This window comes from Taudactylus pleione, unplaced genomic scaffold (assembly GCF_031769625.1).
Source record: "Taudactylus pleione unplaced genomic scaffold, aTauple2 ptg000120l, whole genome shotgun sequence".
Classification (NCBI taxonomy): Eukaryota; Metazoa; Chordata; class Amphibia; order Anura; family Myobatrachidae; genus Taudactylus; species Taudactylus pleione.
Window position 1 is genome coordinate 12,621,813 of NW_028284522.1, and position 27,890 is coordinate 12,649,702.

At 41.8% G+C, this 27,890-nt stretch overlaps 1 protein-coding gene across 1 annotated transcript in view; it reads left to right on the forward strand.

Moving 5' to 3' along the window:
• Positions 1–27,890, forward strand: part of CUL3 (cullin 3) — a 113,026-nt gene that overhangs the window by 80,184 nt on the left and 4,952 nt on the right. The window contains exons 4-14 of the mRNA XM_088472067.1: positions 4,235–4,395; positions 6,331–6,445; positions 6,627–6,855; positions 7,331–7,476; positions 11,603–11,779; positions 12,501–12,671; positions 13,934–14,041; positions 14,126–14,250; positions 19,340–19,436; positions 19,555–19,689; positions 21,867–22,053. Of these exons, the coding sequence (XP_088328193.1) occupies positions 4,235–4,395; positions 6,331–6,445; positions 6,627–6,855; positions 7,331–7,476; positions 11,603–11,779; positions 12,501–12,671; positions 13,934–14,041; positions 14,126–14,250; positions 19,340–19,436; positions 19,555–19,689; positions 21,867–22,053 (1,651 nt within the window). The remainder of the gene's footprint in view (positions 1–4,234; positions 4,396–6,330; positions 6,446–6,626; positions 6,856–7,330; positions 7,477–11,602; positions 11,780–12,500; positions 12,672–13,933; positions 14,042–14,125; positions 14,251–19,339; positions 19,437–19,554; positions 19,690–21,866; positions 22,054–27,890) is intronic.

Consider the following 27,890-nt stretch of genomic DNA (forward strand, 5'->3'; position numbering starts at 1 on the left):
TGGTTGAAATCCACCTAATTAGTTAGACCTCAGGACTGGTCCTGGACGACAGTTCGATATATGCCTCTGGCCTTCAGATATACTCTTTGTTAAAGAAGTTTGTGGACGGGATCTGCATCAGTTATCTGTATAATTCTACATATATCGATATAATTTATGTTCAGCAGTGCTGGTATTCTACAGTCTGCGACTGTTGCACCTTCCTGATTTAAACTCTACTACAGTTTTGTGGAGTTTTATTCTTGGATTACCGCCCCTTTTAACTATGGACTCTTGTTGGGACTCACTGCTCCCAAGGGTCTGGGTCGGTTTGTTTTCAGCTGTGATTACGGTGTTCTGACGATTCTAATGTTTGTTGTCCTCTAGATACAGCTTTTGCCTTTCAATTGGGCCTAAGGTTCTTGGTGGTCCCTGTTACGGTTGGCCGCGGGTTACGGCAAGTTCTCAGCACTTCCCACCCAGGAGGTTGGCTTTGGGACATCCCCACTGTCTTGAGCTCCAGTGTCCCCTAGTGGATGAAGGAGAAAACAGGATTTTGGTACTTACCGATAAATCCCTTTCTCCGATTCCACAGGGGACACTGGACGCCCGCCCAGTGCTGTGTTCCTGCCGTTTTGTTGGCTCATTATATGGTTGTGTGACTGCATGTGTTCCCTGCAGTGGGTTCTTCTATTCTCCTTCAGCCGGTTTTGTCCGTTCTGTGGTCTTCTCCTCCTCTTTTTCCTGTTGTCCTCAGTCTCCTCTCGGGCTCAGTTTCTTAAACTGGGGCTGATGGGGCATAGAGGGGGAGGAGCCAGTCACACTTCTTAATTATTTAAAGTGCCAGGCTCTACTCTACCACCGTCTATACCCCACTGTCTTGAGCTCCAGTGTCCCCTGTGGAATCGGAGAAAGGGATTTATCGGTAAGTACCAAAATCCTGTTTTTACTTATCTGTTACTATTTTTAGTTGTCGTTAATATCCGCTCCTAAGATATCTGGACTCATAGCATGTTGTAGGTAATATATCCATATAAACACACTATTGAAATGCATTAGTTATTGCCTAGGTGACTCCCAGTAGCGCAAAGTCTGCAAATCTGTACGATTACTGGAACATTGCTGTAGTCCTTCTAGTGGATGGGATTGGCGTACATTTTCATAGAGTTCCCTGTAATCTAGCCCCCATTTCACCATATGTATTTGTGGAATTAAGTAAATCTAGTGCCACGGCCCGGTGGTTAGGGGAAAATGGGAGGGACCTAAGTACACATAATTACGCTGATAAATGTGGTAGTGTATATAGGATGTGTCCACTATAGTTAAGTTAGATAGCCAGAAGGGCTAATGAAAGCAATCGCAGGCGGGAGGTGCTCCCCTGAGAGTAATTAGTTTATACTAGAGAATGGGAATGAAAAGTACTCTGTGTTGGGGGCACTAGATCCTATTATTCTTTATAATTAAAACCTAAGTTTTAATAGAATTGAATTAACATCATGAAAGACCTAGAACTCTTATCACACAAGGTTATGAACATATTGGGGGCATAATAAGCCCAATTATGAAACATATTTGTGATCTCTCTGTGAATACACATATGGTGGTAGTAAAGAGATGTCGCTGTTGTAATGGGGAATCCACTGAATCAGTAAATCAATATTACTAGGGAGTCATCCCAAGTCTGTTGTAGCACTGCAATGTCACAAAATATTAAATATGGGTCATATTAAATGAATACGGCAGATGTGCAAACTCGCATGAATGTAGTACATATCAAGCTGGTACTGTGCAAAATTGCAATTGATTTACTAATTTAGAGGCTTCCTCAATACAACAGTGACATATCTATTCACAGAGAGATTACAAATTTGTTTTGTAATTGGCCTTATTTTGCCCCCCGTTATGTTCATAACCTTGTGTGATAAGAGTTCCAGGTCTTATATGATAAAACATAACTTTTAATATAATTAAGTTACATTATAAAATATAGTGTCTCATATGGGTTAAATTTAAAGTGCTTCATCTAATACATGATTATTGACGAGCTTAGTCCAAAGAAAGAAATGATTATTGACAAGTTAGACCCAATATCAACCTTGAAATTCCTAGGTGTAAATAAGCCTCTTTAGGAGGATGATCTTCTCTATATTTTTGTAATGTCAGTTCAATTTGGCAAAAAAAGAGCTATTTTGAACTATTATATATTTTTTTGGATTGACCTAACATACAATGCATATCAATACAACTTCTATATATTCTAATCCGCTGATAAAACACCGAAAATCTGGACCACTCTGGGCATTGTTGATCGTCTAGTGCACAGGTTCTCATACTCTGTCCCCAGGACCCCAAATATTGCATGTTTTCCAGGTCTCCTCACAGAATCAAAAGTGAAATAATTAGCTCCACCTGTGGATCTTTTAAAATGTCAGTGAGTAATGAATCCACCTGTGCACCTGCTGGGTGACCTGGAAAACGTGACCTGTGTGGGCTCCTGAGGACAGAGGGCCTGATTCAGACCCGCTCGCTAAGGTGCAATTTCTCGCTGCTGTCGATGGTATGCAGTGTGTGCATGCGCGCAGTGCGCATGTGCATACCTTAGCAAACGTTCACAATGCGTTCGTTCGCTGCACATAGACAGCCCAGCAGAGTGAGTGACAGGGGAAGCCGTTTGTAGGTTGTAATGGGCTGGTTATTAAAGAACGGGTGAGTGGAGGTGCAAACGCAGGCGTGCCTCAGCATCTCAGTGACGTTTTAGAGGTGTGCGTAATTATAAGACAGCATCATAGTACACATCACCTGGCTTGTTTTTACACTGACGTGCTCGCAGTGCTTGTGGCAGGGCATGGTCAACCAGAAGCGCTGCGATAGCATCTGATGTTACCCAATGTACCGATGGTTGCATACACTTCCTGGACATGACGTGCACAAGTGAGCGTCTTAAAACAGGCTGGTGGGTGTCTGCATACACTGTGATCTCTCTCTAAGAAATATTGGGCATGCTAATGCATTGCTGTGCGATAGCACTGCCTACGCAATCTGCATACACATCGTGCGAGCGACCGCATCTAGCGAGCGGCACTGAATCAGGCCCAGAGTTTGAGAACCACTGGTCTAGACGACCATGAAACAACAAGTAATGCCACCCTTAAAATACCTGTTTAAGAACTGTGTACCTAATTTTATTTATATTTCTTTAATCACAAACACTGAAAGCACCACAAATTTGAATTCCTCCAGGCTATGGGGGGATTTATCAAAGCTGGGAGATAGATAAAGTACTAATCAGCGTCCAATTTACATTATGAAGGCTGTGTTTATAAAATGATAGGAGCTGACTGGTTGGTAATTTATTTATTACAATTTAATGCTCTCCCAGCTTTAATAAATTCCCCCCTAGATCTTTCCATTAAAAAAAAAGTTTTGAATTAGCAGTTTTAGAGACTAGGCTATATTTGAGACAATTGTGTGTAGGCGCTTAATTGATCCCCATAATATTTTATGTTTAGAGAGTAGACACTTTTTTTTTTTTTTTTTTGCGTTTCTGAATGTTTTTAATATCATTTGGATTACACTGACGTTCTAAAGACTTTTTGTTATAACAAGTCATGCGGTCTCTTCATGTAATATATAAGTAGTAAACACTGGATAACAGCCGCTGTGGGAAGCAAATCTTCTCCACACCTGAAGGGATTTTTCAATTGCATTATGATAAAATTAGCCAGTAGTGTGTGTATTGGGGATTAGCTCCACTGTGTACAGACAAGGACAGATGTAAATACCCCTTTCACACTGAAAATGAAAATCCTGGGTAATTCACTTTTTACCCGGTAATTTGCTAAACAACCCAGGATTTTTCCCTGTGTGAAAGGGTCATCCCGGGACTAAATTCCCTGTTTTTTTTTGCAGAGTTGTAGACCTGGGAATTAAGTTCCGGGTTGACCCTTTTCACACAAGGAAAAAATCCGGGTTGTTTAGCAAATTACCAGGTAAAAGTGAATTACCCAGGATTTTCATTTTCCTGTGTGAAAAGGGTATTGTACACAAAATGGCAACAAACCTGGCACGCAAAGTGCCGGGTAAAAGCTGGGTTTTTGCCATTTTCTGTCTGCAAGTGGTATAATTAAAGCACTGAGTAATCAATGAGCATTATAAAAACTGAAACAGTTTCTTCTATTTATTGATGTCTTATGATGAAATGAATATGTACCATGTATGAGTTTGTTCTGATTATTCTCAATGTTTCTGTTTCCAGGATAGAGTCTATGTACAACAAAACAATGTTGAAAATGTCTATAACCTGGGCTTGATAATATTCCGTGATCAAGTTGTACGCTATGGTTGCATACGAGACCACCTACGGCAGACCTTGCTAGACATGATTGCAAGAGAGCGAAAAGGAGAAGTTGTGGACAGGTGAGAGCTTATTTGCTTTATTAAGGTAGTTATCAGTTGGTTTAAGTAGGTTTCACAAGTTTTAGTCATTATCTAGTAAAAATGTAAAAATTTCCTCCAGTCCTTGCCTCGCTTCATCTTTTTACATACCTATATAATTCTATTTATACAGACGTATCCTCATACATCTAGCCTCAATACGCCATGCAGCGCGATACACTTCTCTTGAGGGAGCTGCTGTGTCTTGTGTGACTGTGCTAGTGCCAAATGTATCTTTCGTCCAAAAAAGTGACTTATACTCCTATCACACTGCCATCAAATAACCCGGGTTACTGCACATGAACGTGCAGCAACCCAGGTTACTGCGCAGTGTGAAAGGGGCCAGTTGAAATAACCTGGGTCGAGCGAGCCAGCATTTCAACTTTTGTGGCTGCAGGGTTGAACACGAGTTCAACACGACTCGCGGTGCGGTGTGAACGGGTAACCTGGGTCGAGGCGACCCGGGTCCCATTCACTGCATAGGGAGAGCTGGTGCTTCGAGACTAGATCATCTCCAAGCGCTGGCTCAGCAGCGATGGCGGTAACTTCACTAATGCCGGGTCAGGCTGCCAGTCTGGGGTTGCAAACGGGTCGCACCCGGGATCGATGCGTGCACAAATCCCAGGTGCAACCCGCCAAATGCGATGTGAAAGGGGTATTCGTTGCAATGCGATGCAACTAAGATGCACCAGGAGACTGCACTGATTAATTTTATATGTGACACTTGTATATCTGTGTGCGCCTAAGTCTGTAAATGAAGTATAACTGAACTTGACATGGATTAAAGCTGGGGCCGCTGCATCGTAGGGCTTTGTATACAGATTCAGGCTCGGTCACACACAGATATAAATGTCAGAATGCCGGCGCCGGATTCCTGGCCACCGGAATCCCGAAGGTAGGTAGCTGGATTAGGGGGAGGGTTAGCGTTGGGGTTAGGCGCTAGGAGGAGGTTTACGTTGCAGGGAGGTTAGGTTTAGGCACTGGGGGGGAGGGTTAGGGTAATGAGAGGGGGAGGGTTAGGTTACCGACCAACAAAGTGTCTGTATTCTAAACCTGTTGGGATTCTGACCGCCAGCATCCCGTACCTATCCCTTTATTATAGCATCCACCCTGTATGTGTTTCGCATGTTGTGTATAGTAATCAGTGCATGATTAAGATTCTGAAAGTTTGTGTATATGTGAAAAGGGCTTACAATCATTATTTACCCTTATTCTAATAAGTAAGCTCTATTGCTATCTTTTTCCGTGTTGCAAGGTTTTTAGTGAGAAACCTCTTGCAACTACTGGATTCATATCTGTGGATAAACAGCCAGTATACCAGTGCATGTTCAGCTGACCAGTCTAAAAAGTTTTTCCTTCTTCCATTAGTCTTAGAGGGAGCTTGGGGAATAATTACTATGATTTGGAGGTTTTAAAACATTTCTAGGTGTTGGTTATTTGGGTAATTGAATAAATATAAATTGCCTATTTCTCGGAGGTCTATTATTCATTGTAATCTCCCATCCAGTTTAATAAATTGCCTATTTTCATATTGCTTAATCTTTGGACAGTTTTGTGTACACCTCAGACTTCCTGTATGTTAGCCTGATAAATGACACCAAGGAGCCACACGACTTCTAAAGAAGCTGATTACATGGCGCAGTAAATTATAGTTGGATAGGTACAACCAATTTAAAATTGAATCCAAAACATTGTATCCAATAAGTGTCTGGTCCTAGTGAATGTATATTTAAGACCAATATTGGCCCTTATGTTCTTGGTTCTATTGCTTTGTCAAATCTTGAAAAAATATATTTTAATTGTATCGCAGTACTTAAATGTTCTATCTGTTGAGATCACTGTATTTTAGATGTAGTTCTCCTGAATCATTCCACCCCAATGCTAATATAACTCTTTTCATTGTGTAAACTGTAACAGAGGCGCAATAAGAAATGCCTGTCAGATGCTTATGATCCTTGGTCTGGAAGGAAGATCTGTGTATGAAGAAGACTTTGAGGCACCATTTTTGGAAATGTCTGCAGAGTTCTTTCAGGTATGAATACTGTTAGTAGTGTCAGTAAATTATACAGTGGCCACATATTTGAGTCTGATATTAGCTTGTTTATTCTATGCTGCTATATATGAAACGCATTTGTATAGTTTTTCATTCTTTTTAACCAATCTGTTGTCCTTCAAATCCTAAAATACCTACCACGGCTTTGTTTTCTATGCAGATGGAAAGCCAGAAGTTTTTAGCTGAAAACAGTGCCTCAGTGTATATAAAGAAAGTAGAGGCTAGAATAAATGAAGAAATAGAACGAGTCATACACTGTCTAGACAAATCCACAGAGGAGCCCATTGTGAAGGTCGTGGAGAGGGAGCTAATCTCCAAGCACATGAAAACTATCGTGGAGATGGAGAACTCTGGCCTAGTCCATATGTTGAAAAATGGAAAGACAGAAGGTAGGTGTCACACACAGCATATGGCTCAGCTACAAAAATGTCGTGTTTCATAACCAGTTCTCTTTTTTGTGCATATGCTAACGGTCATAAAGTAATTATGGCTTCTAGATGAGGAACTGCTATAACTATAGAAATACAAGCCAGGTGTCCTGTGAGGACGATGGCGTCTCATCTTCCTGTGGGAAACCAGTCATCGTATAAACATTGACTTTTGTAAAGAGATTTAAAAAATGTTTTAAAACATTGTTTGTAATCTCCCTAGTGAAGGCATCTAATCACATACATTTATATATGTTTAAAAAGTACTTCTCATCCTGAAAAAAAGAAAGTTTGGTGAATGGCTGCCAGAGGTGTTAAGATGTCTACCTTAAGAACATAGAAAAAGTTTTCGCACAGGAGTATGCGGAATAGTTGAAATACAGGGTCTTAACTGAAATCTCTAATTTAGTTTGTCTGCTACTTATATTTCTTTCAGATCTTGCCTGTATGTACAAGTTGTTCAGTAGAGTCCCGAATGGTCTGAAGACGATGTGTGAGTGCATGAGTTTATATCTTCGAGAACAGGGCAAAGCTCTGGTTTCTGAAGAAGGGGAAGGAAAAAATCCAGTTGACTATATACAGGTTGGTGTATTATTCACAAGCAAAACATTGTAGCAATTTAATGTTGTGAAAGTGAATATTAGATTTTATTTTGTCTCTGTCAGTTCTTAAACTTGAAGCGGTTAAATGTCATACAGTGAAGTTACCCAGAAAATAAAATCTCCAATTCGCAAGACCAAGTAGGGCCTAGTAGGTAGAGGGCTAAGTTTCTAAACTCGTCTGATTTCACCCTACAACCTGCCTTCATGCCACTATTCCCTTCCATCTTCTCTGCTCCCTCTCACCATTGCATGCCCACCTCTAGCTCATCTCTTTATCCTGTCCCATTTACACTGCCACTTTTGCATCTAACTTTAAACACAGGCTTAAGTCATCCTAAAGAAACCATCCTTTGACCTAGCCTCTCTCCAACTACTGTAGTATTTTTCTATTTCACTGTAAACCATCCAAATAATGAAGCAAATTCAGTACAATCTCCTTCTCCGTTCATAACTCTATGCAATCAGTCCCTCCTCACCCCCAACATTCCACTGCATTTACAAAAGTGCACAGTGATCTGCAGAGGTCTTCAACCCGTGGCCCACGATCCGCACTACATAGAAACAAACACAGACGCCGGGTAGTACACTCGTACTACCTGGCAGTGGTTTGTTTGTTTTGCAGCTAATGAGAGTCCGACTCTTATTGGCTGCTGCATCCACAGAGGGAGCTGGTCTGGAGCTCACTCATGAGCTCCGCCTTCCGGCTCTTGCAATGATGACGTCTCTCCCATAGTGCAGAGCACTGGGCTGGGAGGATGAAGGAGCGGACTGCGGCAAGCACGGGGATTCAGGTAAGGGTGTTTTTTTTTTTTTTGTGTCTTGTCCAATATATGTAAGGGGTACAGCATAGGGGTGGGGGCACTGCATAGAGGGGACCACTACTGGGGCACTGCATGGGGGGGGACTACTACTGGGGGCACTGTATAAGGGGCACTGCATAGGAAGGACCACTACTAGGGGCACTGCAGTGCCCCCTTACTACTGGGGGCGCTGCATAGGTGGGACTACTACTGGGGCCACTGCATAGGGGACCACTACTGGGGGCACTGCAGAGGGGCAGTTTTGGGACATAATTGTTTGAGGATGGGGGCAACTATCTGACATAATGAGGAGGAGAGACCATTATGAGGCATAATTATATTTGCTGGAGGAGGGGGGCTGTGCTGGGACGTAATTGAAATTGTAGGAGGGGGCAGTTATGGGACATAATTGTGTGAGGAGGGGGCAGAGTCTAAATACTGCAGCATAGCTTAGTGGCCCTCGGGCTTTGTTGAATTTTTTAATGTGCCCCACACTGTCTTAAAGGTTGAAGATTCCTGGCTTACAGCAAAGTTTACGGGTTATTCTCCTTACAGTCACTTGGACCTCTCTGCTGGTTATCACACTTAATTACAGTCTTCTCCTCCACACTAATTACCTTATTGGCCTTAGGGACACAGGACCTCATTCAGAGTCGGTCGTAAGCGGCCGCTCGGTCGTACGCCTAACGATCGAGAATCAGAAAAAAAACAATCGCACGGCCGGGCGATTGCAACCAAAGTGACGCCAATACATGAACAAAGCACCTCATCTAGCTAGCGAGTGATAGCAGTTAGTGATCGTTGTCAGTCGCTGTATGTTAATTTTCTTCTGCTGCTTGCGGCCGCTTGTGTTGTGTGCAAATTACACCAAAAATTAACAAAAAAACGCATAGAATCAGCCATCCCCATGAAATGTATTTATTCTTATTATTCGCTAATGCAACTGAATCAATTTAGCAGTGTTATTAGCTTCAACAATCGATTATTAGCTGCTTGCATTGTGTGGCTCAAAATAGAAACATCAAACATAACATTAGTCACATTCGATAGTATCGATTGTGCTCTGGGGCTTGAGAGAGCAAATAACCAACCTCAAGCTGTACAATCAGCCAGGCCTCTAACCTGCCCGCAGTGTGACGTTTTACTACTTCCGGCCTTCTGTGTCGGTCGTAGCAGTAAATTTATTTACGCCCCTGAAACGCCCTGAAAACGGTGAAGAATGCCTGCGTTTTTAGAGCACCACCCCCGTCGACACCCACAAGCGACCTTTCATGTCAATCAAGTCTCGTAAGCCACTTCCTGCTCGTAAGCCGTACGATCAACAGCATTTTGGATCGCAAGGTCTCGTGCGCACAACTAACCGTACGCATGCGTGGTTTGGAAACATCGGATACGTACGACCGAGCGGCTGCTTACGACTGACTCTGAATTAGGTCCACAGTTCTTTCCTGGTTCACTTCCTACTTTATAAGACACTACTTTTGTCTACCTTTTGGTTCATCCTTCCCTCTACTCCAAATATATTTAACAGTCACCCATGACTCTATTCTTGCTGCTTTTCTCACCGTATACTTCTCTTTTTGGTGAACAAACTCTGCCCCCAGTATCATCTCCACAGTGATGACACCCAAACCGATCTCTCCTGGCCTGCCCATTAGCCTTCTGTACTTGGAGTACGAACTGTTTCTATGTTCTCTCCAAGTTGAGGTCCCAATGCTACCTAAAGCTCTGATAACCTTCACTCAATCCCTCGTACAAAACCTCTCATCCCACGACCGACTTATGCAACTTCTTACACTGCTCGATGACTGGTCGTACGGCCTTCAAATCTTTAATTGTTCCTGAAAACGTGTATCTATTGCGTTTTACCCTAATCCCACCTATTCTACCAACACATATGTACCCTCACAACAGCCCCAATCCCCACTCTAAGCCCTCTCCTCCTTTCTCAGCTGCCCACTCATGAGTAGGACTAAATTTTATATATATATATATATATATATATATATATATCTCGTGTGTGTCATTTATTTTCTGACATGCATACCCTGCTTGTCCTGTGGAGAATGAAAAATCAATGATAGTAGCCATACCAAGAAAAACATCATTCCAAAAATCATATCGATCTTGATTATTGTATGGTAAGAAAACAAAACTTGCAATCATCTTCCTGTTCTATTCCCTGCACTGGGACTATTTTGATCCAACAGGTTTACGGATTATCTTCTACTGGCCTTTCAGCTCTGGTTGATATATCTTCAACCAATCAGTGGCTAAAAATATTCAAGTGTTTTTCCCAACATTTATGTTTGAAACCTTTTTTTAGACTCGTTCTTTACTTCCTTCTAATAGCCTGTGTGCTGAAACAGAAGAGGTAGAAGCCACACACTAGAAGGAGACAGGAAGAGAGGAGGGTTCTATTCAGAAAGGAAACTTCAAGAAAACAAGATTAAAATTAGTGTGTGTTAGTGGTGTATTTAGCAGGCATTCTGTGGAACCCTTTCCCTAATACACAGCAACCATATAGAGGAGACACCATAACAATACCCAAAATGTTACAACTAGTCCCTCAAATAAAAATAGTCTAAGTGTAAGGTGTGTTTTTTTTTTTTTATTATAAATATAGATCTATCCAATTACATACAATTTATTTATTTGATTTTCCACGTGCTGCAGGGCAGACTGGGATGTCGCTAATGGTACCATGCTGCAGCATGACCCGTAGCTCCCCCCCCCCCCCCTGTCTAACCAGACATCGGCAACTGTGCTTGCACTTGCTGCATGCAGGGTGCGTTGCTAGCGATGTCGTGCTGAGTACACATTGTGTAATGTGTACCCAGCTTTACTGTGACACTAACTGGCTTCCATATCACTGTTGTAGTGTCACATTATTCACTGTCAAACGATGGATGAAAAAATAAAGTGGTAAAACAAAACTTTAGAGGGTTTGATTGCATTTTTGTTATTGATGTATGTGCTGCCATAGCATCTAATTGTTAATGTCCCAATTGTAAAGAGCAACAGCATATACTACCGCTATATAAATATTAATATAAAGAGTCGGGCAAATTAAGTGATGCAGTAATAGTTGATCTGGTCTGTCACCATTAATAATGTAATTATGTCGTCAGAATACCTTAAGCAGTGGGTCTTATTTGCAGACCTGTATGTCTCATTAAGCTAGCTTTATACAGCAGCTTAGCTCTATATCTCTTTTCTGTTACTATATGTGGGAATATCATTTGAAATATACAATATCATCACAGGTGTTTCTGTGAAGTAACTCCGTCTATTCACTTTCCATAGGGTCTATTGGACCTGAAGAGCAGGTTTGATCGATTCCTTCAGGAGTCTTTTAGTAATGATCGTCTTTTCAAGCAAACCATTGCTGGAGACTTTGAGTATTTCCTTAATCTGAACTCCAGGTCCCCTGAGTACCTTTCCTTATTTATTGATGACAAACTGAAGAAAGGAGTTAAAGGAGTAAGTATAATTGTCCAAGTTTTACTATTTGTCATATCAATGTTCTTATAATAATTTTAATAACCAATTATGCTTCGAACTATCTCTTGACTGACTTGTGTGGCTTTTATTTTTTAGAGGCTCCCTACATATGGTTTACATGTATTAGTAGGATAGTTTTTAGCAACTTTTAATTGATTCATTGCTGTCTAGCAAGTGCAGTATGTATAAAAGTAAACTAAAATCCGAATTCCTGTGGTGTGCTACTTCAGAGACTAAGATAGGTGACGGGTGGTATTCTGTTATATTTTGATTTTCGTTTGTTTTTTTTCCCACACACCATAAATGAGGTAAGTTTGCCATTTGGAGAAAAGCCAACAGCCCTGCATTACTACACCCACATTTCTTACTAGTAAGCTTATCATTTATACGTCATATGTATGGTTAATGTTGAGGTTTATAGCCACTTTTTGCACTTTACTATTTGGAATATTTTATTTTGTTTCTAATAATACTTTGAGCCACCACTGGCATACATACAATCACTCTTGCTTTTAGTACAGTGATGACACGTGAATGCAGTGTAGCACATTGAGCGTTATGTTTCTTGTGACATTAGACACAGTTTACGTGTAAGGTGGTAATGTTTGCTCCTTCCTGTGGGTGAGATGGCCTCGCAGCTTCTGCGGTAAGGTGAATTTTCCGGTGCTTTTTCAATAACCTTTATGTGCTTTCTCCCAAGCTGACGGAGCAAGAAGTAGAATCCATACTGGACAAAGCAATGGTCCTCTTTAGATTCATGCAAGAAAAAGATGTTTTTGAACGTTATTACAAGCAGCATCTGGCTAGAAGACTACTCACCAACAAGAGCGTCTCCGATGACTCTGAAAAAAATATGATATCTAAGTTGAAGGTGACAATAACGAATGTTTATAGGTGTTAAAGGCGGTGATAGTTAAAATTTGTGTTTATTTTCACATGTGCATAAAATGTCATGGAATACCATAGGATAGTTTAATCCAATCTTCATTGTTCCTAAGGGGCCTATGTATCAAGCTTTTTATTTTTCATAAACCTATGTAGAAATTGCAGTTTTTGCATAATTTTATGACTTGTAGCTAATGTACTAAAAGCACAATGCAGGAGATTTCACAGAAATCCCTGATAGTGTTAATTAGCACTGCAGATCACAGTCCCCATTATAATCAATAGGGGCTATGATCTGACCCCTATGTACCAAACTCAAAGAAGCAAAGCTTTTCGCAGTTTGACCCCAGTAGTTTACACCATCATCAGTTGATGTAAACTGCTCTACACCTATGGAGGCCCCAGGGGCAGGAGAGAGATCTTGCGATGTCTACCCCGGCCGAAGCTGACACCGTGCGCTGTGTCAGCTTCCCCTGGAGATTCTTTCACAGGAGAATTCTTTTTGCTTTGGGAGTTCAGAAATTACACACAATTCACTATTTATGTATTATAAAGCCTGTTCATGTCATAACCACGACAATGTATTTATAATCAGACCTGGTGCTAAGATAGGCATATAGAGCACAATTTAGAAACCAGCCGTCAAGAGGAAATTAAATCTTGGGTCAATGTCTTGGATCATTACGATTGCTTAGTCAAGATGATAAAGGACTTGTAATGAGTCCGAAATGTTGAATTAATACTGTAAATACAAATATATATTTTCATTGTTTAAATTCCCTTGCATTACTGTTTACACATGGTGGGAAAGTAGTTTTCCAGTGATCTACACCATTTTTACGTGTATAGACACTAGTATTAGCATATATAAAAATGTCATGGTACTACATACAGTAGTGTGCAGATTTGTTAAAACTGTCCACGTTTTGTTTACAATAAAAATGTTTAGTGTGGACGTAGCTTTAGGTGTTAATAAAGCACAATAAAGCAATCACGTATGCACGGTGAACTGTACACAGATAGAATAAGCTTGTTTACCACTAGAGAAATGCTAGATTGGGAAAAATCTCCAGCAAGTTTATACTGTAACCTCCCTCATCTCCCATTTACCAAGCACACCTTGGACATGAGTCTGTAGGCCTTGTGTTTTTTCAGGATCTTAATTATGCAAATTTAACAGGGACTGTATAATTTGTCTGCTTGGGGAAAAAAAAGTAATAAAATGTAAAATTGCACCTTTAATTTCAGACTGAGTGCGGATGCCAATTTACGTCAAAGTTGGAGGGTATGTTTAGAGACATGAGCATCTCAAACACCACTATGGATGAATTCAGGCAACATTTGCAGACCACAGGGGTATGTTTGTGATATTAGTTGGTGCAGGCATCTTGTACTCTCATGTTGTTACTTTGTTGCTAATGTGCTGATCTTATATTTCAGGTCTCATTAGGAGGTGTAGATCTCACAGTCAGAGTGCTTACCACTGGCTACTGGCCCACACAGTCTGCTACTCCAAAATGCAACATCCCACCAGCTCCCAGGCATGCTTTTGAAATATTTAGAAGGTATGTTTAAAAATGATTTGAAGCTACACTTTTAATTGTTTTCTTGTTGTTGTCTCAGGAAAATAGAATTTACTATCCAGTATCCACAGCCTGATTATTAAAGATAGTGATTCACAACTAATAGAAATAATATTTGGACTTACCGTTAAATCCATTTCTCTGAATCCATTTGGGGACACTGCTACCATAAGGTGCAGAGAAAGATGTGGCAGTAGTAGACACTTGTGTAAAACTCAAATCTTGTTTGCAGTCTATCTCTTCCACTGTGCACTGCAACATCAATTGGAGATGGGTTTACAGACTAAGGGTGCGTACGCACTGGTCGATTTATTATTATTTTTTTTTGTGGACAACTGAACGATAAAGATGTCGTTATCGTTCAGTTTCAGCCCCAAAACGATGACCGATAACTACCAATGCGATGCGCGCTCACGTTGGTAGTTACCGTTCATCGGCCGAACCTTCCGTCCAACCTGACGATAATGTCAGGTTGAACATGTTCGGGAATGAGGGTGGGTGGCCGGCACTGAACGAAATCGCTCTTGATTTCGCTCAGTGTTTGTGCTCAGTGTCGTTAACGACACTGAGCACACCCCTGCCGGGGACACACAGGACAATTTCATTCGGGGAGCTAATCGTCACGTGTGTATGCACCTTAAGAAATGGCATACAATATAACAACTAAGCAATCAAACATAACAGAGCAGAACTAAAAATAAACAAATTGAAAAACCTTTGCTCCACGTATACTCTCAAACATATAAACAAACATGCAGTTAGTTACTAGCGCTTCCACTTCTAATATAATGTTATTGTGATTCAAAAACCAGTCTTTTCATGGTCTTTTTCTTTCCATAAAGGTAATATTTCTTGATGTAGACTCGCAAAAAATTATGAAAAAATAAGAACAAACAAAAATCTGTAATTCTGCATTAAATGACTGACTGTAAATGTCTCACACTGCAACACATCAGCATGAATTGATTAACATCAGTCGATATGCAAACTCCCTCTGTGCCCAATGATAAATGAACTGGTAAAACATCACACTTGCCTACTTTTGAAAACTGGTTTAAGATTAGTTGGTGGTAGAATGAGCCATGCAAAATGTGTGCCGTTGAGGGTGTGTATCATGCTCTGCCCAAAGGAGCGTGTATAGCTCTACCTATGGGCATATCTATTGCCACTCGGGGTGTGTTCTGCAGTGGCAGGTGAAAACGATAGTACTGTAGCATGCCGCAAGGGGGGTTTGTGTATGTATCGTTGCGTTAGACTTAAAATCAGTCCCAGTATGTGACACTGGTTGACTCAACCAAAATGAGTCCTCTGAGAAAGCATTTTTTAAACCCTAACCTGGAAACTTTAGTTTTTTTTTTTTTTTTTTTATTATTATTATTATTTCTTCATCCATTAAATCTATATTTTGATGCATTCTCAGTAGCAAACACGAAAGAAGTCAAAATATTAATATAGGTTTTATCATTACAATCCTTGGTGGGAAAATTAGCCTTTGGTTTCGCCTCCTTCATATACTTTTTCCCCTAAGAGTTGTACAGGTTGTTTCTCCCATATCTAAAATGCTTGGGACCAGGGGTATTTTGGATATCGGAATATTCTGTATTTTGGAATATTTGCATACCATAATGAGATCTTGGGAATGGGACCCAAATCTAAACACAGAATGCATTTATGTTGTGTATACACCTTATACACACAGCCTGCAGGTAATTTTATGCAATATTTTTAACAATTTTGTGCCTTAAACAAAGTTTGTGTACATTGAACTATCCAAAAAGCAAAGGTTTCACTATCTGTCATGCTAAAAATAATAATCTGTATTTTGGAATATTTAGATATATGGGAGACTCCACCTGTAATGTTAAAATCTGATTTTATATTTTGATCCTTTAATATTAATATTTACTACTGAGTGTGCATCTGATTTAAAATAGAGTATATATCTCAAGACGTGGGGGGGGGGGGGTACAACACTCCTTTGAATTCCTCCTCTACTTAGTCTTTTTATTTACTATCCACCTTGGAGACCAGAGTAGAGGATGCTGCCGTAATCCACGCGCGCTCTTCCAGGCGAGGCCACTGCTAACCATAATTCCTGCGGTGGCTGGCTTCTTAAGTTGCCGCAGATATCATGACGACCGCTTGCCCTGCCCCCGTCACACCTGGAATCGCTCATGTGCAGTCTGTTGGGACTGTGGGGGGGGAGTCCAGGATGGCCAGGTGATGTCCATGCACCGCCCCTGTTGCATCCTGATCCGTGCATGTGTAGTCTGGAGTTGCGATGGGGTAGTGGCAAATCCCAGACATCTGGATAAAGTCCGCCCCCCACCCCTGTCTCATCTGGGCTCATGGATGCGATGTCTGGATTGGTGGCAGGGCCGTAGAGAAATACAGGAGTTTTGTGTAACTTTCCGGGGCAGCAGGAGATTCTTTCCCGCAGCATTCAGGATGGTAGTAAACCCTGACTTGAATAGTCAATATTCTTTTAATTCTTGCATGAAAATGGAAAGTGTAACCACAATAGTGAAGAAGTATGAAACCAGTGAGTATTCTAAATCTCCCTCTTATGCTCACACACATTTTTAGTGTTTTCATATAATTTCCCCCAAAACAATGTATATATATATACAAAAGTGGAAAATCAAGAAGAGCACTAATAGTTCTTTATCTGTCTAACCTTTTTATTTAAGACCAGTTAAAAGCACTCGCATAAAAGCTAGTTTCTTGCATACAATGTTTAAGTGAAGACTCTAGCACCTTAACAAGAGTGCCCCTGGATTTTGCTTATAACAAGATCCAGATGTTTTAAATCCCAGGTGAAGAGGGTCTTGTGTTGCGGCTCCTGATGGTTTTGAAAAGTCCGGTCAGCGGAAAGGTTGTTACGATTGCCTTTCTTAAGACAAAAAGACACTGATGAGTCTGTATCAAGAGTCTGCAGAGCATATTTTCCTAAAGAGGGTTGGAACATGACTGTGGCCAGATTCTGAATTCAGAAGGTCTTCATACAATGGAGAACGAATTATTCATTTGCAAGATAATATAGCGAACACTTGTCATCACATCTGGTGTCTGAATTAGAGACCCAGAGAAAACATGTGGCGGACGTGGGCAAGACTAGACTTCTTTTACATGAGCATTTAGCATTTCTGCTGTCAGGTACTTTTATTAAATAAATAAATCATCCAGGTACAGTGTAAACCAAAACAAAAAAGCTTGCCACAACTTTGGTGAATGCCTTTGGAGCTGTGAGTAACCCAAAAGGAAGAGCTTAGATCTAGAATTGGTTTTTCCCCACTGCAAGTCTTGACGCTATGTCGTCTCACCCTGATTAGGATATGGAGATTGGTAATTTATGTATTCATGGAGGCGAGAAATTTGTCCTGCTCCATGGCATGGATGTCTGAACACAAAGACTCCGTACTTAATCTCTACACCAGCAGATGCAAGTTCAGTGATTTCAGGTTCAGGATGTGCTGAAAAATCCTTTTTTTTTTTTTTTTGCACAAAATAAATGAGTAATAAATGAAGATTTTCTGATCTTTCTGGAATGGGACAATCATCCCAAACCATAGGGACTGAATGGCCACCTGATAAGCTTGTATCCTGGCCTTGACTCTCGTAAGGGACATCCATCTCATACTCTTCTCTTTTTATAATGCCCACTGACCCACATCTGTAGTTGCGTCAATCCTACTGGTCCCCAAACAGAAGACACAATTTCCACAACAGGTTTGTCTGAATGGGGAGGCAGTACATCAGACTTAAGATTTGCATACTTGTCCAGTCTGCTTACCCATTCCGTGACCCAACACAGGACAACGAAGTAGCCCTCGACAGAGTGCCTTTTCTTTTTTTTTTTTTTCCACCCAAACCCAAGACACAAATTTCTGACAGTCAGGTTTTGATAAGTTGACTACGACGAAAGAACGAAGCGCTAATCCTGTCCAGCCCTGGGTCAAAAAGGTCAGAGTCATTGAACGGCAAATTTTGCACTGCTCTTTTGCCTTCCATATTTGTTTCCCAGGATTTTACCCATAGAGTGCATCCGGCTGCAATTGCCACGGCTGAAATTTTGTACAGATTGAGTGCAGCATGTGACAGCTTCTCTTATATAATCCACCGCTTACTTTGTGTGGTCCACCAAGGGTAACCATTCTGATGTGGGTGATGTGTAACCAGTCACCAGTTTGCTCAGTTAATTGCTCTACAGTTTTATTGCCTGAAGAAGCCAGTAGAATGAGCCTGAAAGGTTTGCCTTCAGCAACAAAGACTTATAGGAATAGTGGTGGATTTAACAAAACTGGCAATAGAGAAATCTGTTGTAGTTGGGGCAGATTCAATCAGTGGAGGGACTTACCATGCAGCTGCAGCTCTGCCCTGAGTTATTCAATCATTGCTCTCTACCCCATACGGTAAGCCCCAGAAGGTGCACTTAAAGCAGTTTCTTTACTGCTCCTGAAGTTGAAAGGAATAATCTGCATTGTGTACCCTCTGGGGCTTATCTAGTGGGGTAATTCCATAGCTCCGGGGACTTAACCCAAAAGCTATGAGTTAACACGTGTTCGCTGCGGGCATACCGCAAATTTAATTTGGCAAGAAATTGAATAGCCCTGGACAGTAAACCCAGGAGTTGCAGTCACGTGGTAAGTTCCGGGGCTATATGAATCTGCCCTAGGTGCATTCTCACACCTTTCTCCAAGTCCTGTTTTCACTATACTTATGGACGATCTAGGGCTGCATGGTCTTGCTTGCAGCAGCGGTGTGGTGCCGTGCCCTGGGGGCCTCAATTGCAAGAAACACTGGAAAATGTTGTTTTTCTATGTGAGCTGTATATGCAAGACTAAAGTCTGATACTATGCTGCCAATATAGCTCATGATCAGTAACCCATGTATGTATTAATCTGTTGAATATTATGTCAAATTCTTTTTTTAGTTTACACATTTAATTAAACCAAATAGAAAGAAAAATGTAACACTTCACAATGTGTTTTTCTTGCATTACTGTTAATTATTTTACCATCTGGATAATGATCTTGCATTTTGGCGTAAATCACTGTCTGTCTTCACAAAGGTTTTATCTTGCCAAGCACAGTGGACGACAGCTCACATTGCAGCACCACATGGGCTCCGCAGATCTCAATGCCACATTTTACGGACCTGTTAAAAAGGTAAAATTCTGCACAGTAAATTAAAGCTAAAAGTAAACAAAATCTCCCAAATATCTCGCATGACTTTTCCAATTTGAGTTTATAATTCATATAATTTGCCTTTTTGTTGTGTTTCTAGGAGGATGGCTCAGAAGTTGGTGTAGGAGGAGCCCAGGTTACCGGTTCTAACACCCGAAAACACATACTGCAAGTCTCAACCTTCCAAATGACTATACTAATGTTGTTCAACAACAGAGAAAAGTACACATTTGAGGTAAAAAAAATACTTCAAGAATGCATGTCTGATCATTTTGTCTTTTGACAACATTCATGGACTGTGTTTACGGTGCTCACCCAGATATAGGACCGACCCAATAGTTAGGCTAGCATCTCACTAAAGATGGTGCTAGTGACTTAGCAGTGGGTTGGGTACGCCTTGCCTAGCAGCTTGTCTGCTTAGTTGTCTCCTCTTTCTGCAAATACTATTTATGCAATTGGCTACGCTAGGTTTAGCCCTTGTTTGTCAGATCAAAGCTACAATTGTATCCAGTTCCTTATGCCCCGTATCCACTACGCGACATCACTGAGCGGTTGCACGATTAATCGTGCAATCGCTCAGTAATCGTCCGCAAATTGGGCAGTTAAAAGTCAAAAACAACCAGCGATGCGCTGGTCACTTTTGACATCTATCATCACTCGAGCATGCTGGTCAACCTGACGACGTCGTCGGGTTCCCCATGTTTGGGGATGATTGATGCGCCTACACTGAACGACTGCTCATTCAGTGTAGGCACATCAGACTCTGAAACGACTGCACGATTACAATGTCGTAATCGTACTCTCGTTTCAGTCTGTAAGTGGATACGCACCTTTAGACGTCAGAAGTTGCAGAAAAGAGATTTGAAGTTTGGCAGCTAGTCAAAGTAATGTACATATTTCCAGAGGAGGAGAAGAGATGTCCAATGGTGGCGCACAACAGATACAAATCTATATGTTTGTACACCATAAAATATAACTTTTATTATCTTCATTTTAAAACCTTGTTAAGTGATCTATTTAAAACAATAAATTCAAGAAAAGAGAAAGTAAAGTTTGAGAAGTTATTAATAAAAAATCACTGTATACTGTTAATTTATAAAGAATCAATTATTCAATATTATAGGTATTAGTAACATTCACTTGTATATGTGATTATATTAAACCTTCCTCTAAAGGGATAAATCCAATATCGATGTATTGCTATAGTGTCTCCTTCAATTGTAGCAAAGTAAATGGATAAAACAGGTAAGTATGTTTCTTATAAATACCTCTGGGTCGATAGTATGTCTCTGGTCATTATTATTAGAAAATGACCAAAATAATTACCCCCCACTTACCCGGAAAAAAATCAGATACAGATATGGGTGTACTATTAATGTGTGTGAATATATTAAATCATTCAATGCTAGTCAAAGTATCCTGCAATTGTCACGTATTGCTTTTTTCTATACAATGTTCTGAAGTGACAGATTGTTGGGAGGTTGCATGTAACTGCGCTGACTGTCAAACTGTGCTGCTACATTTACCGAGCTCTAGTAGCTGCATTGTGGTCATGTCACGGCGGTAACAGATACTGTCAGCTCGCAGGAATGGGTTCGCAAAATTAGGAAGCTAAGGTTCAACTGCAGAGATAATTGTAGTTGATACGGTCACGGCATTGTTAGGGTAGAGGTGCATTAGAAAATATAAACCTTCCCTTTTCTGATATATAATGGGTTACCTAGATTACTCTGAAGAGCATATTGAGTTGTAATTGAAGTTTCACCTAGAATCCAGCAACTCCCAAAGTGAGGAGAAAGACATTGGTTGGGCTTGTTGCTTCAGTAGATCCTGCTCCGTTTGTACCTTCCAACAACCTGTAGTATTTCAGATATTGGCCACATGTTTAAGTAAAATGTTTTTTTTTTTTGTTTGTTAAAAATCGTCAGTGTTTTTGCAAATGAGCATAACATTGCTAGCCAGGTTTTATATTTTCCTGACTGGGCCTTATGATCTGACCCTTTTATACAATTGTTTATATATTGTCCATGATAATCCTTTATAAAGTTACAACAAATGAAGTTCCGCTGTGCATTGGGGTGATCAGTACAAATGACTTACGTTGAACAGAAGGTACACATGTCCCAGAATCATACAAGGATACAATGGTACTGCTTCAATACATAAGGTGGCAGGCTTGCCATTGTAGCTGCTGGTGGGTAAAATGTGAGAAAAGGATGTATTTCATTCAAGAAAACACATTTGCAGTGTGTCTGAGACTAGACGGTGTTACATAAGAGGGGAAGTGTGCGGTAGAAGTCAACCATGAAAATGTGTTACGTGTGGACGACATTAGAATGTGATTTCTTGCTGCTTGCAAGAAAATGTGTATTTCCTGTATATGAGACTCATCGAAACTTTTTTTCCTTTTAGGAAATACAGCAAGAGACAGACATCCCAGAACGAGAGCTTGTGAGGGCCCTGCAGTCTCTGGCCTGTGGAAAGCCCACTCAGCGTGTCCTCACAAAGGAGCCCAAATCTAAAGAAATAGAGAGCGGGCACATGTTCACTGTTAATGATCAGTTCACTTCCAAACTGCACAGAGTTAAGATCCAAACAGGTGGGTGCGGCTAGGGTAAGTTATCATAGGAATCCTAGCACATAGGAATGCTCTCATCATCTATGCTGTCAGAAGCAGGAAAGGAGAACGGCTCCAGCCCAAAAGTAGTAGTCATGCTGCACTTACCCCTCTCCTGTGCTGTGTCTGACATCCTGTGGCTTTCCTGGTTATCATAAACTCGTCACAGATATGTAAGGGAGAGATATGGTGCATATGAGGATTACTGTATTTGCCTGTTTTACTATATAAAGTACAGACAGCACCTGATTCACTTATTATAGTCCTTGTATTAGTGCACAGCAAGAGCCGACACCCTCATATTTTCTTTCTGACCAAGACCTGTGTAACTCATGCTTTTATAGATGGAGCTGTGGATTAATAACAGCTGTAGTAAATAAAGCTGTAATTGCTATGCAATACTGACATTGTTCTCATGTTCCATGGACACCTGACATACTCTATTACTTGGCTAACTACAAAGGATCAGCTAATAAGTTACTGAGCAGCAGTTTTCTTTTTTGGGACCTTAGCAGTCCACTGTGCAACCCTTACATCCAATTTGTGTGTAAAGCTGGGTACACACTAGACCATATGTCGTCTGATCCTGCGGATCGGAGCGGCATGTCTGCTATATCGTCTAGTGTGTACCCATGGTATACACGCTCCCGCAGGTTGCTAGCGTCATTGCCCATCAGCTCTACTGGAGGGCCGACGGGGGATGTCGCTAACGATGCAATGCTGCAGCATGACACATACACCCTTTCCCCCTAGACCCAGCATCGGCAAGTGTATGAACTTGCCGCATACAGGGTCCCGTCGCCGGTGATGTCTTGCTGGGTACATATCGTGTTGTGTGGACCCAACATAAGGCACTAAAATAGTTTGGCAGGATGATGCATGTTTGTTGTATGCCTCATAAAAATACTCCAGTGTTCACTGCAATCCTCAGAGGTGAACTGGTTTTATAATCCTTGTAGTACTCATGAGGATTTTAATAGTGTGATGCGGGAGAATAGTACCATTGTAAAGTGGAGTACGGATTAGTTCAGTTCGACATAATGATGTTTTCACAAATTCAGAGCATGGCAAATGGTGGAAGAATACACCTCTTTGGCGATGGAACTCCTCAGCACTACTAAGGTTGTTTCATGTGTCTCCTGGAATACCATTTTACGTAAGCCACTACTATTGACAACCGACTGTGTGTGTGGTAGATTGCATAGGTCCTTGTTTTCCCATCTAGGCATGTGGCAAAAGAGCCTCCACTTTTCTGCACTAGTAGGATCAACTGCTCTTCATTATTCTCTCACGATCTACCACAGCTAATCCACATTTATCCATATCTCCCATCACACCTGCTCAATTTACCTCCTGTATTTCTCCACACTTCCACCTCGCTTTTCTCCAAACTATTTATCAAACATGCAATTGTGGGTGACTTGTATACTTTGGTTAATAGTGGAACCTGGTGTGTGGGCACTTTAAAAACATATGCAGCTCCTCCCCCTCTATAGCCTGCACCTGCAGGAGCCACCGTTTTGGTTGGATGTGGATTAACAGACAGTAAAAAGGTTGACAGTGTCTAAATAAACACCAGATGTTAGACAGTCAATAGGTTGACGGGGACAAAAGTTCGACCCTAAATGTCGACATGTGAGAAGTCTGGGTACAAATAGTCGACAGTGTCAAAGGTTGACATGAAAATGGTCAACACATGTTTTTTTTATTATTATTTTAGCTTTAATCTTATCCCTAATCCTCCCCTTGGTGCCTAACTTTCCCTCCTGGTGCCTAACCCTAACCGTCGGGGTAAGTGCCTAACCCTCACTGCCTGGGTAAGTGCCTAACCGTCGAGGTAAGCGCCTAACACTTCTATTGACTGTCTAACATCTGGTGTCTATCTAGACATTGTCAACCTTTTTACTGTCTGTCTATAGTATGGAACCAGTTTTGTTTTGATACCTTTATCAGTGCATGGGCTTTTTTTGTGCTAACAGGCAGTATGAGCTTTTTCTTTTTTCCATCATGAACTACAGCATTGGTCACAATAGGTTCAGACCAGAGGTAATGCAAGGAAGCCTCTCACAGTGCTGGTGACTGTTCAATGATGGCAACGGAGGTTCCACAATTGTACCGCCAACGTGGGCCCACATTTTCAACGATGGCAGCTTTCACTGACAGCGAACAATATTGTGGACAATAAACTGTCCACAGGCAGTTGCTGCCGCACTATACAGCAGAGGAGCGGTAGAATTTAGGTTTAAACTCTCCCAGTATATATGGTGGGATAATACCAAGCGCTCATCTGTGTGATGCAGATGTGTGTTGCCTATCGCAATTTCAGATGGAATCTGGTGGGAGCAATTTCTGAGAGTATGCTGTGTGTGTGTGTGTGTGTGTGTGTGTGTGTAAAGGATGACAGTAGTCAGTCCGAATGTATGATATAGCCATGGTTTGTTGTCTTGTATATGGGAGGCACAGTGTTCCTACAAAAACAATACTAGTGGTGGTGAAAAATAGGTACAAGCTGCAGTTGTCCGGGAAGTAAGTTGTCCTTTAGTGTCTCTCTTCGTAATTGCTACTCCTTAATGCACATTGTGGTGCAACAACTCTAATGGTGGTGCTGTGAGTATTATGTACTCACACTGGTAGTGTGCCCCTGGACGAGTAATATGGTTGTCAGGGAAATACAGTAAGTGAGCTCCTTCAGAGTGCCTCTTTCCTTATTGTACTGTGTACATAAGTCTGACTTAAAACACTTGTAGTGTAACAACTATGTGGATAGAGGTGACCTGGGAAGTAAGTAAACCCTATGACCAGGGGTCTCTTTACGTATGATGTGAAGATAATGTCTCCCTCACCCTGGCAAAGTGGTACCAGGGTAAAACAGATGGTGTTGTCTGTGTTGGTGCAGTAGCGACGTCCCGCACTGTTGTCACTTAATGGTAAGAATTGTAGGTGTCACCGGCTGAAAGAGCTGCAGTGTTGGCTGGATGGCCTTTGGTTGAGAGTCTGCTCCTCCCCTATTGGGAGTCTCCTATTTGGGTACTCGTTGGTAGTCAGAGAGAATGGGAGGGTTGCTGCTGCCCACGCAGTGCTTTTGGGATTGTGTGATTGTTGCGATCACTTGACCAACGCGTTTCTCAGTCTATTCACCTGTTGGCTATATCCCGAGATGTATGTGATGTATGTGATGGTCGTGGGGGATCACCCCGGGCAGTTTCTAGTCCCCTAAACTTGGTTGGCTGGGTTCCTCCAGGTTTCTTGGCAGCTGCTCTGGGAGGAGCTGATTTGGGTTAGAGGTTTTGCCTCGTTAGTGCTGGGGTTAATGTCTCCTCTTTGGCTGCTTTGATGAAGCATAATTGTTAGTCAGAACTGCAAGCTTGGATGAGTCAGTCTGGCTTTTCATTCCATGCGAAGTGCAGAGTGGCAATTTACTCTGACTAGAGGCTTTCTCACAGTTTGTGGACGAGGACTCTGGGCGCAGATCCTTTAGTCCAGGAGTGGGGAATGAGTGGGATGAGGAGATATATATATATATATATATTTTTTTTTTTATTTTTTTTGCGGGCCCAGTGACGTCACACGGGGCAGGGCAACAATCGTCGGTGATTACAGCAATGCAGGGAGCTGGAAGGGCAGCGGTGTGACCATCTGAAGCGTCTTAAGGACGCTCCAGGCGGCACTGCTGCATAGATCCTGGTTGCAGTGTGGCATTATAGGCACCCTGCTAGCCAGATGAGGCTAGCAGAGAAAAGCTCACAGCCAGACCAAATGACTCCCCGGGCCTGAGGTTCCCCATTCCTGCTTTAGTCTGAGCATTGTGCCAAACCCCATACGTTCTCGCAACTGAGGTACTGAAGCTCCTGTGTGCTTCTAGGTTGAAGTGGAAAATGAAGCATTGGTTTTCACATGCTCTTACTCTGGAGATTAAGGGCCTAATTCAGCAGTGGACAACGCAGCTCGGATACGTAATGCAGCAGGAGGTGTGATGCCTCCTACTGCATTACCATAATTGCAAGCATCACAATTGCAAAGCTGCCTGCGTGCATACATCATATCAATAGCCTGCGTGCAGCTTTGCAATTGCGGCCCTTGCTGAATCAGACACTTAGTTAGCTATGCTTGGACGAGGCCCGGCCGTGTGTTCCACGTCCAACACAGGTTTTATCCATTTATGTCCTCCACTTACAGTTACTGGGTAACCCTGCATTGCCTGCCATATAGGGGCGAGTATTTCTGCTTATGCCGTCTCGGCTTGTAGGCTCCTTGGCTTAAATTCTGTGTAGCAGATGTGGCATCTAGGAAGTTTCTGGAGTTTGTTTCTTTATCACGTGGTGTAGTATTAGGTCCCGAACTGTATAAGATTTCTTAGGCTGCTGGTGAAGGAGTTCCCTCTCGCCAGTTAGTCCTCTTAGGTCTGGAGATCCCAGGTTCTGTTAGTTTCATGCCTCAAGTAATGAGAGGGGTCAGACCTTCGTTCCTTGAGGATGTAAGCAGACAGGCTTGGACGGCTCATAGGCCAGCCTGTAAGAAATGGAAATAATCTCTCCTCCATCTCATTTACTCATTCCCTCCTGATTGTCTTGCTGCATCATTATATATTTGGCCTCTCCTCCACTGGCATATTCTCATCCTTCTTGAAATATATGCTCATCTCACCAAAACAGGAAAATGAATCCTTAAGGCCAGATATGCACATACATCTATCCTCCATGCGCTACAAGTTGCGTTACACAATGCTTGAGAGCCGCGTGACTCTTTGTAGCGTAGTGTCCTTCTGTGGGACTTTTTACCTTCAAATGTGGCCTATTCACACAGTTATGTGCATGTGATACACAAGCAGTTTCTGTTGATTAAAATGATATGCAGCATGCCTACATTCTGTGTGTGACCTCGGGTGTATCTGCATGCAAAATGCTACGTTAGTGTCTGCGGCTGTAACATAGCATTTCGCATGCAAATACACCCGCAGTTGCACACAGAATATATAGGCATTCACTGTGCGAATAAGATGCATTTGAAGGTAAAAAGCAGCACTATGGCATGGTGCGGCTAGAAGGGGCTGTTTAATGCACAAGCAGGCTAGATGTATGAGGACACACCTGTACTTGAGCGGCTAGTCTAAAACAGCCTATCTCACTTTCTATCCTATTCTATCCTTGACTGTGCAAATGGTCTTCTGCCAACACAAAACAAATGATCAACAATCTTTTTGCAACAAAGTCTAAGGCAGGGGTATTCAGCATGCGGCCCTCCAGGTGTTGTGGAACTAAACATCCCAGCATGCCCTGTCCAGTTTTTACCTTTAGGGCATGTTGGGATGTGTAGGCCCACAATCGCTGGAATTTCGCATATTTAATACCCCTGGTCTTAAGCTGGGTACAAACCTTAGACATATCTGCAGATCGAGTGATAGTTTATACAAACTGAACAACCATCATCTGTCTTCTGGCCGGGGGCCGCATCGCGCCCCCCTCCCATTAGCCTCCACTGCAAGTGTACGGGCGGTCGACTGACCACTCTTACACACAGCACAATGTCCCAATATATCTGCAGAGCCAAAGTGATAGGTCTGTGATAGACGTCGTTCAGACATATAGCTGGTGTGTACACTGCCTGATGCACACAAAATATATTGTCCGATCAATGGAGGATGGAGATCATAATGCTTCTCCATCCTCCTCCTAGAGCCCTCTCACACACTGTTGGTCACTGTGTTCTGTACACATCTATAAGACTTGGTTAAGAGCTGGTTTCAACACATGAAATTCTCTACCATACCTGATCAGACTTTCCCAATGTCTTATACTATTTCAAACACTCTTTGGAAACTC